This window comes from Sinocyclocheilus grahami, unplaced genomic scaffold (assembly GCF_001515645.1).
Source record: "Sinocyclocheilus grahami isolate Dianchi unplaced genomic scaffold, SAMN03320097.WGS_v1.1 scaffold1076.1, whole genome shotgun sequence".
NCBI classification, from domain to species: domain Eukaryota; kingdom Metazoa; phylum Chordata; class Actinopteri; order Cypriniformes; family Cyprinidae; genus Sinocyclocheilus; species Sinocyclocheilus grahami.
This window is the reverse complement of record NW_015506255.1, coordinates 98984-110611: the sequence shown is the minus strand read 5'-3', so window position 1 is coordinate 110611 and position 11628 is coordinate 98984. Positions and strand designations below refer to the sequence as shown.

General features: G+C 37.5%; 2 protein-coding genes across 2 annotated transcripts in view; one reads left to right on the top strand and one right to left on the bottom strand.

Moving 5' to 3' along the window:
* The window catches only part of glt8d1 (glycosyltransferase 8 domain containing 1), a gene marked incomplete at its 5' end in the record, with an annotated part of 4674 nt that extends 3154 nt beyond the window's left edge, over positions 1-1520 (top strand). Inside the window, 2 exons of the mRNA XM_016251907.1 lie at positions 460-572; positions 660-1520. Coding sequence (XP_016107393.1) covers positions 460-572; positions 660-844 — 298 coding nt within the window. The remainder of the gene's footprint in view (positions 1-459; positions 573-659) is intronic.
* Positions 1126-11628, bottom strand: part of gnl3 (G protein nucleolar 3) — a 15625-nt gene continuing 5122 nt past the window's right edge. Inside the window, exons 3-12 of the mRNA XM_016251906.1 lie at positions 7463-7603; positions 7361-7379; positions 6978-7256; positions 6745-6832; positions 6390-6567; positions 4601-4743; positions 4364-4500; positions 4094-4251; positions 1882-1948; positions 1126-1783 (exon numbers count right to left, since the gene is read on the bottom strand). Coding sequence (XP_016107392.1) covers positions 1680-1783; positions 1882-1948; positions 4094-4251; positions 4364-4500; positions 4601-4743; positions 6390-6567; positions 6745-6832; positions 6978-7256; positions 7361-7379; positions 7463-7603 — 1314 coding nt within the window. The 3' untranslated portion in view covers positions 1126-1679. The remainder of the gene's footprint in view (positions 1784-1881; positions 1949-4093; positions 4252-4363; positions 4501-4600; positions 4744-6389; positions 6568-6744; positions 6833-6977; positions 7257-7360; positions 7380-7462; positions 7604-11628) is intronic.

Genomic DNA, 11628 nt, shown 5'->3' with positions numbered 1-11628 from the left:
AATGCATCTACTTTCGGAAGACCAAATAAAGTGCTTTTGCTTTCGCCTAGAAACACACAGCGTCTCCCTGACATGCTGCTTCAACACTAACTGCGGTTACTGAAACCACGCCTTCTTTCTTTGCGTGAACATTTGGGCGGCATTATGCAAATACTTCCACATAGTGAGGTAGATATGTGGGGGCGTGTTAGAACGAGCCATTTTTGGGGGGAGTGGCAGAGTCTTAACTTTGATAAAGAATATCTCTTTGGTTTTGAGACTTTAGTCTTTGCAACTTCAGGGATCTTATCTATTCATAATCAGCTTGTAACACTCCAAAGAGAAAGGAAAGTTTGAAATCGCATCATATGACCCCTTAAAAGATAGCTACCGTCAAATCTGTTGCCAGTTCTAACCCTCTTTAATCAAATTTTAGGTGCCTTTGAGGGCTGTTAATGGTTATGTGGGGTTTTGTTTTAGGGAGGACCTTTACAGTAAGACTTTAGCAGACAGCATCACAACACCGCCTATGCTTATTGTATTCTACAAGCACCACTCAGACATTGATCCAATGTGGCACGTCCGACACCTCGGTAAGGAAATGCTGTGGTTCATAAATGTAAAACGCCTTCGTAAATCTCTTAGCAACCAACTATTTTTTTATTTGTTTACATTTCTAGGGGTGACAGGAGCTGGGAATCGGTATTCACCTCAGTTTGTGAAGGCTGCCAAACTTCTCCATTGGAACGGACATTATAAGCCATGGGGAAGAGCCTCCTCTTTTTCTGACATTTGGGACAAATGGTACATTCCAGATCCCACAGGTAAATTCCACCCAATCCGGAGACCCGCTGAGGAAAAATAGACCCTGGTTTGGGCTACACGAAAAAAAGGGGGGGAGGGGTGGACTCTGAGGCAGATATTTGACTTTGTTCGGGGATGTTTAAAGGATGTCTGGATGCAAAATATGGGGCCTTCATGAAACCTAAGAGTACCCAAGTAACTGGGACCAACATTGGAACAGAACAACAGTCAATAGGCAACATTCGACACCAATGCACTACCTCAGCATTCACTGTCTAAATCAAAAGTAATAACACTAAACCATTTATGGTACACCTTTTAAAATCTTCATTTTGTATGTTGCATCCATGCAAGTGTCTAGATTTTTTTTAACAAGAGGTATGATCCCAAATACTGTTGGGTGAAATTATGGACCCACTCTTTTTGTTCTTAATTTTGAAATGTATGTTGAAATGTTTGAAATGTTCATTATAAAGTATTTTAGACCGCTTTAGGGCTCGAGACAAAAACCTGTGACAATTAAAATTTCAGAATTTCTGTTTTTGACACTACAGGAACCACTTTCCCTTTATGTTGTGTTCAGTGTTGTTACATTTCTATGGATGCATGTTTTTTTCTCTCCACATATCAGCTGTTACTCAGCATTGTCCTCAACCCGAAGGGAAAAATATGCCAATTTGTACATATAGGAAAAAAGTGTTCCAACAAAGTATTGAATAAAGCTCAGTATAAGTTTTGTATGCAATGTAAGCGTATTCAACTTTTATTTAGTCAACTAAATACATTTTATGATGTATTAATACATAGACAGATCACACAGTATGCACTCCAACTGAGTGCAGTTTCACAATTCGATTCCTCTCAGTCCATATAAATCTGTACATACTGGTGAAATTTTACACAAAATCTGTGTTGAAGTCATATGCGTCGTCATTGTTATGCTGCACTGAAGTCAGGTCAATGTTGACAGGGACATACTTCACTTTTTTAGTTGGTTTGGCTACAGAAGATAAAAGGCAAAACAATTGAGATTGTCAGAAGTTCATAAAATAAAATAAAAATCAGAGGAAGTTCATAAGTGTAGATCACAAAACAAACCTTTTCTCTTTTTTGTTGATTCTTGAATCTGTGTCACCACTGTTGAAACTTGAGTTTCAGCCTCAGGCTGAAAAACAAAGTGTGCCAATCAATATTCAACATCAGCCATTTACTGAATTCAGAGTACTGAATAATGTGCTGGGAACAAAACAAGCTCTATAGACAGCAAAACACTGTAGACTTGTCACTCAGTTTGTGAAAAAAATACGCCTTTACAGTTGGCATTAAATAAATTCACCCTATTTTGTAAATCCATGTTATTGGTCTTATTGTAAATGATTCATGTTTTTTTTATTTTTTAAATGATTGACCTCGTAATGTTTAATCAAAATACAAAATGCCAGCGCAAACCATCTTTTGTTAAAATAGCACTGCCACGATTTACTAAAGACACACAGTGAAGAATTAGCGCTGAAAAGGCGTGGTTATTTTTACCACTCACCTTATTGAATATGCATTTGTAGGAGTTTCCCTTTCAGACCCAAAATTTATGGGAGGAAGTGTATTAAAATGAATCATGCAACGAGATTTACTAACATTTGTGCTCGTCAAATTACTGGTATTTGTGCTATAATTAAATGGCCAAAAAAGCATGTCTTTCACTATTTTGCGCTTGAAATGGCTGCAATTATTGTTGCTAGGAGGAGACACCGCAGAGAAAAGAGGGCGTTAAGGGAGAGGATTTTCTTCCACATGTATTAATTTATTTTGAATGCCAGAAGAACACATTATTCGAACATTCCTTTGGCCAAGCCACGTTATTTTTAATTTGCTTCAGGAAATAAAAGACGACTTGGAACCCTCAACTAGGAGTCAAGCAATACCAGCTCTATCAAAACATACTGTGGCTTCTTTATTTATTCACGACTACGCTAATTTGCGCTTGGTACATTGTGTTGATCGATATGTAAAAATATGTTGCGTCCATGTTCTTTAATTTGTGCGTTGTTAGTAAATCACCCACAGAAAGTTTCACGCTAATCTGTGCTGTTTTGGAATTACACTCTCGCGCTAATTTGCCCCATTTAATAAAACTGGCCCCAAGGCTGTCAAAATGGCTGAAAAACTCAATTCGAATTTTGCATTTAAATATTATTAACATTCAAATTTAAAAGGCATAATTTCAGTTAAGGGAAAAAAACATTGTCTTCTCTCATGAGGGCACAAGAGGGAGTATCGAGCAAAATATTACTAATACACGCTTATTAAAGCAATAAAACAGCATTATTATCTGTGACAAAAGTGCATAATGTTTATAAGTCAGCATAAACAGCATCATGTATGCATAGTGTAATACAAAGGGACAAAAGCCAATCACACAGAGTACTTTTTCATTTAAAAACATGATACAGTGGGATGGAAAAAAAAACCCCACCATAAAGTCTCAAGACATGTTTTTAAAAGTTGAATTTGAATTTTATATGGCTTCATAACATGCAGGCTTCATCTTGTGCAAGATGCGAGTGCAACAGTGATAGATGTCCCTCTACAAAAATGTGTTCTGTGTGAATGGCTTGGTTTCAGTTTTGTTCTATTTTTCCGCATGATTTTAAATGAACATCACAGCAGCGCCGCATCTAGTGGCTTCAACTGTATAGGCTAACAAAAACATTAAAAAGCAACAACACTTACATCGTCATCGCATTTTGTGCGCCACTGATAACGCAGCATTACGCACACCTAAAATTGAAATGTTTGGATTTTTATTTTAAACTCGAACGGATATTCGAAATTCAAATTTGTATTTGACAGCCCTAGTGGATATGGAAAGAGTTGAACATATTGGATATAATTTAGCACATCAAACTAATCTCATGTCAGCATATTAAATGCCTTGTGGCTACACTTTTAAAACTGCGTGTTGGAACATTTATCCTAATTGAATGCTTTGAAGTACTGTAAACGCATTACTCTAAACATGAGTTTTACGTACTGCACCAAGCCAAAGTCATTTCCTGTAGTAATTAACAGCATGACCGATCTTAAGTTGCACTGAACTTTCAATGTGCATTCTGAGAAACAATGAAATTTGTCTCAGATACGGTTTGTGAATATCAAATCTACTAGAGTTTCTGTCAGAGTGAGATCAGAGTTGGATTAGAAGGTCATCAAGGACTTATGTGAACAACAAACTCATCATTTCTCATTGTCTCTGATGACAGAAGTGTAAAGCATCATTACTGAATGATTCGTAGCCTCTCATATGAAGTACCTCCTCTGTGTTGACGGTCCCATCCATCTTCTCGTCTGCTTCTGTTGGTGCTGTGATTGTTATGGTTTCTTTAGGTAGCTCACTGACATTCAGCACACCAGCGGTTGGGCCCCTTGCGTTAAAACTTATACTGCTCGCTAGGTTGGGAAATCGCACACCTGAGGACAGGTACACTGTTCAATTTCCACAACTTAAAATATCAAAACTGATCTGATTCGTTCAATAAACTGTAACCATTAGAGGATCAAATCATTCCAATCTGAGACGTACCTTTCTTAACATTTTCATTGCCCTTCCTCACTACATCCATATCCAAACCTGACCTCAGTTCAGTCACGATGGCATCAGTGAGGTATGAGGGGAGGCCCTGGTGCTCCGGAGCTCTGCTGTGGTAACTCAGTTTTGGCCTAAAACAACATCACACAAAGCTTAGGAAGACGTTTGCCAGTAACAGTGTTATTTCAGCATCACATTCTGAAGGTATGATGAACATCATCTGAAACTGACCCGGTCCAGTCGCTGAGGAATGTCATGGCTGCCAGCTCTGTGTTTGGAACGCCTCCTTTCTGCAGGAAGCCTCGTTTCTTGGCAAAGGTGGTCAAGAACTCTAAGGAGTTTCTGTAGTCTGGGACATTATACAGTAACATTATCTGAAAGAGACACATGAGAGAAGATCATCTTATTTATATGAGGTTAAAGAGAAATGAACCCCCTTAAAAACACAGTAAGCTGAAATAGAAAAAGTATTTTCACTGTTAAAGTTCTGATACATTCTATGAAATCCCCCTTAGTTTTAGAAGCTGCCCGATCAATTACATCACAAACCAGAATACCTGATGTCTTATACTGTGGACATAAGAGATGTTGATGCTTTCAAAATGATTCAATTCCAACCAATTCAGGAGAATATGAAATAGAGCTGGGCGATATGGCAAAAAACAAATATACTGTGGACATAAGAGATGTTGATGCTTTCAAAATGATTCAATTCCAACCATTTCCTTTGTAACCAATTCAGGAGAATATGAAATAGAGCTGGGCGATATGGCAAAAAACAAAAAAAATCTCTCTCTCTCTCTCTCTATATATATATATATATATTATATATATCAGTCAATATCGATAATTATCATTTTTATTTCTTTCAAGTTTAAAGGCAGATTTCTTCTATGTGATAGTTGTAGAAATCAGACCGTTAATTGTGGTTTTAAACTACGCTTTATGGTCAGAGAATGACAAACACTTTACAATTTTTGAATTGCTTACACTTTTCCACTCATTCTTCCTTAAAAATATTGTAATATAAAAATTCATTTCTTAGTTTCTGGATTTTCTAAAGAGGTATATCAAATCATGAAACAGGTTTGTGTTCCCTGACTTTGACGACTCATATCTTCAGCACCGTTGGCATTGCAGGCTGCAATATTAATAACATAAAAAAAATTTCATCGCTTAGAAATGCACATCTGACAACACCTTGAGTTAGGATGCAGATGTAAATTCATGTGCATTATCAAAACAGTAACATCAGTAAAAATTGTCGCAACCTCATGGAGAAATTGTATTATTCTGACTGTTTGAGTTTTATTAAAATTAACCACTGGTCTTCCATAATAGCATACATCTAGATCATGATAACCGCAGTTAAAACCACACATATAGCACCTCAAAACCATGATAAAAATATAACTATATGGTCTCTAATAATTTGTATGAAAAACGGTACTAAATAAAATCAGTATAAATGCACAAATGCTATAGCTTAATAATTTAAAAAAAAAAAACTGTAATTATATTCCATTACTCATTTAATACATTTCTATATAAATAATATAATAAAATGTGATATGACTATCCCACATTTCTGCCACAATACCATGGTGTGGTTCGTGTTACTACAATAAATCCATAGTAAATGTAATTTGTAGATTGAAAAGCCTTCTGACTGTATGATTGCGCACAGCGTTTCTCCTGTTTGTCAGCACTGTTTCGTTATCATTTATCGCCCAGCCCTAGTATGAAGCATGAGCGTTAATGCAACAAAGACATTAGTTGAGTCCCAAATGACACACTTTACAATATACTACACTATACACTTCCATATTGTATAAGTCAATGGGGTCTCTATCAACTGTTTGCTTACCCTTATCTTCAAAATGTCTCCTTTTGTATTCAGTAGAAGAAAGAAACTCATACGTGTTTGGAACAACATGAGGATGAGTAAATGACAGAATTTTCATTTTTGGGTGAACTAACGGACTTCAGTTTTGATGTCATGAGCAGTGGCGTTCCTTACATGCTGCTGATTGCACTGTTTCAGCAGAGTCCTGACCGCTTCCAGTGGACTCTCCTCCTTCTCCTCCACCTGCAAGCTCCTGAGGGCCATCACATCTCCTGGGTTACTGGAGGCCGCCACAATCCCTGGACTGTCGATCATCTTCAGCCTCTTAGTAATATGCACTTCCTGCTTACATCTGTATGGGGGAAAGAATGTTATTGAGGCTGTACCTCAACGCCCTGCGGCAGAAGCGCACTGTGGGATATGAAGCTCAGTGTTGGATTGATTGAAGACTTCATGCTTTGGTCAGTCTAATACAGTTCATCATGCTTCAAATTCACATGTGCAAGGACACCCAATAGTCAGGCTTTACCTGGTCATTCCTCTCTGTACACCAACATGACACACTCGGACTTCCTTCAGACTATTGATGATGCTGCTCTTTCCGACATTAGGGAAACCTGAAGTCAAGACAACCGCAGATGGTTCAATATCAAAATTTTTAATAGAAATGCATAAAAGAGTCAATTATTTCAGAGTTGGATTATTTTTTTAGCAATGCTTCATTAGGTTACTGTGGTCCATAAAAATGACAGGAAATCTTACCGACAACACCAACTTTAAGCATGGTCTCGGCATCCTTCTTGTTAGCCAAGTCAGTAAGCGTCTGTAGGAGACAGTCTCTTCCAAAACATGAAGCTGCTCTGCTGTGATCCAGAACTGCATTGATTCCTCTCTGCTTCCTCTGTTGCTGTAAAATAAACATTTTGAGATGACAATATCTGCCGATCTTTGAAATGCCGATCTTTTTGTTGTTGTTGTTTTTCCCCCTATACTTTATCTTATTGAAAATTAAATTTTGGGTCATCAATCTGGCAGGGCCACCTCAGTAAACTGGCAATAAAAACTGAATCACGATACTGACATAATTGATGTTGCTGCTTACAAAAGTCAAGAAACAGTAACATATATATATATATACCAAACACTGTGATGGCCAGTTATTAACTGTGAGGTCCATATGGAAAATGGAAAACTGCCATTTGATTTCCAGGGTTTTGCGGTGTCTGTGGTTTTGGTGATGATCATACCTCCTGTTTTCTCTGCTCAGCTTCTCGAAGCACTTCCTCTTTAAAAGGAGCACTGTTCGGTACTCCAATATCTTTCTTTGGTTTTCGGCTTATCCCTTTCTTCTTTGCCACTTTCCGTAATTTACGGTTATGCTCCCGAACCTTACAATGGAGAAAGAGAAGTGTGTAATAACAGCCAGAACAATAATAAATAATGATATATTTAGATAGCCATGGCATTATTTTTTTAAGAGCACTTTAAAGACACACTACCATAATAACAATAATACTGTAATATTGTGAAATTGTTACAATTTTAAATAACTGTTTTAATATGTATTATTATGCCAGACTTCATCCTATGATGATAATTTGCTGCTTAAGAAACATTTATCATCATTATATTTGTGGAAAAAGTGATGCATTTTTTCAGGGTTCTTTGATAAATATTCAGAAGAGTGGCATTTATTTGAAATATAAATATTTTGTAACAATGCAAAAGTCTTTACTTCCACTTTTGATAAATTTAATGCATCCTTGCTGAAAAATAAAAGTCTTGGGGAAAAAAAATCTTCCTGTCACCAAATTTGCATGGTTGCATGGCAAAACAGTGTAAGACAGGGATGCACAATTTATCAAAACCACATTTGATATTGATTTATATTACAGATATATTAATAAACTGTTATCATATTTAATTGTGCATGCATACTTATTTCCAAGTCATATTTGTACAGTTAATTTACTTAGTGCATGCAGTTACAGTAACAATTTACTAACACTGTTATATGTAAACTATTGAATCTCAAATTATTTTATGCATACAGTACTAGAGTCCAACTGATATGGGTTTTTTGGGGCCAATACCGATATTAGGGAGTAAAAAATGGCCGATATTCTTTGTGTATATTATAGTACAGTACCAGTCAAAAGTTTGGACACTTTCCAATTCGTGTGTCCAAACATTTTACTGGTAATATATATATATATATATATATATATAAATATAAACACATTTTTTGCAATGATCACTCAAATGTGGTGATCAAACACTTATAATTATGTGACAGAGATACATAATGGAGGCAGGGCATTTAACAATTTAACAATAAACGTTATTCTCCAAAATGAGTCTGACATCAGTGCACTGAACAGTAAAGTTTAAGTTTATTCAATTCAATTCCATTCAACTTTATTCCGTTGAAGTTTTTCACTTTGGAACATTCATTCATGCACTACTGTCTTCACACACAGACGAAACTTACTTACAAAGTGTGAAGTGTGACATAATATACCTCTGTAAATAAATATAATATAAATTCATGTCTCGCACACTTTAATGCCCTTTGAATGTAACGTGTTCCCTTTGAACTGGAATCATGGCTGACTTTCATGTGAAGTCCACTTCGCAGGGCGCTTACGGTCGAATAAGACAACGCGTGAATGCTGCCTGAACAAGAAACCTCCTTACTGAAGGGAAAGTGTTGACTGGTGTCACTATCTCACGAACGTGGCGGCGGATCTCCACCAAATTCGGGGGATCCCTTCAGCTCGAGGAGCCCTCTCGAACGCCACCCTCCGCGTGACGGTAGCCCCCCCGGGATCACTTGATCTGTCGGCGCCGGAGCGCGAACTTAACCACCCGTAACTCCCGAACCCCGGGGGCCATCGACGCGGGGGTTGGTCTCATTCAAAAGCGGGCCTCTAAACGTACACTCGATTCGCGTTCAAGAGGGTTCCTCGAGCTGAAGGGATCCCCCAAATTTGGTGCGGATTCGCCACGCCGTTATGGAGATATGGCCGTTCAAAATTTCAATGGTTTTCCATAGACTTAAGCTTTAAAGCGTTTCATCCAGATCGCCAGTAGCAAACAATGGAGCGTGCTCTGCTGGACAAACTAAGTAATTACACCATTTCAAGCATTTTATCTGCATTATATGTTCTGTAAAAAAAAAATTCATATCAGCGGCATATTCGCCGATAACGATATATCGGTGACAGGCTCATATCGGCCGATAATATCGGCAAAACGATATATCGGTCGGGCTCTATACAGTATACAGTCTTAAAGCTATGATGCCTTTTGTAGAATTAGAAATAATGCATTTTCCTATTTTTTTATTTAGGCAAAATAGTACTAAATTTTAATACTGACAATAATATGAAAATAATAATGTTGCCAATGACACCTTTGACCTATTAATATAACCCATAATTTTAACATTGGCACATCCCAATAATAGACAAACACAAACCTATAACTTGCATGAGTTTTACTACATATACCGTATTGTCCCGAATATAAGACGATGTTTTTTTTCTTGGAAATACATCTGAAAAAAACGCGGTCATCTTATATTCAGGGTCTAGACTTTGACATGTCAATAATACACCCACAACAATAGGTTGCGCCAAATACGCATTAAACGAGTGTGCTATGAAATACGTAATGTAATGCGTGTTGTAAAGATCGCGAGTATAAACAAAAGAAAAGCTTACAGCTGCACAAGTCGTGACTGTCACGTTAGCCTGATGGGACCAAACTCTCTTTGTGATTTTAAACGTAAGACAGTACCCAGATTTGAAGACTACAGTAAGATTTAACTTCTACTGTTAATAAGATTTTGGTAAGCTACTATTAGATGGATAGCCTAAATGTCCTAATTCAGATGGGCTACCTGTTTTTTCTTTTTTAATGGTATATCAAAAAGTGTATATTTTTTAAATGTGATTGTTGGTACATTTTACCAGTTTTTACCATACTTCCAAAACAACAATGAAATTAGCAAAAATATGCAATAAGAAAATAATTGAAGACGAAATGTGTTTTACTGAGAAAAAACCAGATTTGGTTTTTAAAAAGCCTTTTTTCCAAAAGGTACATCTGGAAAAAGCGGGGTCGTCTTATAATCAGGGTCGTCTTATATTCGGGCCAATACGGTTAGTGTCTTACAAAACAGTAACACATTGAAAATGGAACATGGAAAAACTATCTAATAATACAGTTGCTGATAGGGGTCGACCGATTATCGGCCTGGCCGATTATCGCCACCTATATAATTTTTTTAATGATTATCGGTATCGGTCATTTTCCAAACCGATTCGCCGATAAAATAACTTAATTTTGAAAAGCGCTATTTGGCTCTGATGCAGCCTGTCAGAACTCACCACTCTGTGGCCTAAAGCAATCTCCGCCCACTGCTCATCTGATTTGTTGGGAGTCATGAGTCCGACCAATCAATGCGGAATTCACTCTCACTCCGAAAGCGCTTGCTAACTGCAGCTGATTCAGTGATCACGCATCAGTTGTCTCTAGGTAAGGTAAGATAGCAGCAGATGTTGCTTAAGTTGCAACAGATCCCAATCCACTAACGTTGCACTGAAGTTGCAAAACACCTCAATATTATCTATGATTTCCGCGATGCAGAAAATGTGGACGGAATCGCGGAATCCAGTTATATAAATGGAATTTACTGTATGATGCGGAATGTCACGGAATTTGTCAAAGTTTGGATGAATTAATCAAAAGTAGGTCAGTACACTTAAATAGAGTCGCAATATGGACTAGTATCTGTAAATATTAAGCCGCAAAAATACTATTTAAATATGAATCCAGCATGTTCTGCGTGTCTCTGTGTAAGTAAATGGCACAGACTCGTGGTTTTGTTTTCTACACATACAAAGTGTGCGACGCTCGCACTGATTTCAGCATCTGTCTTCTCACTACGAGGACATAAATACATGAACAACATCTCCAGAACTGCTCTGATCCCTCTGAGAGTCACTTCATGAGCATTTGACAGTTTCATTGGAGTAAAACTATCTTCATATCATTTACATAGGCTACAGAAACAAGTTCCTCATGGCAACCCGTCACAATACAAGTTCGGGTTAGCTTAATGAAATTATCAGAAATATATTACTGTGGTGTGCAGTATGATGTACATAATACTACTCAGGGATGAAAGTTTTCCGTTGCTGCGACGAATTTCCTTCAATTGGAAAAAATGAGGAAAAGAAACATGAAGCACATTGTTGTTGTTCTGCCGGTGTTCTAATGATTTGTTGGTAGCATAATCTGATAGGCAGCATAATTTTTCAGAACACCAGCACACCAAACATGCTCCCCGCCACGGCTGCAGCTTCTCACGGACAACATAACGCCGCTCGCATCATTCACAGTCGGG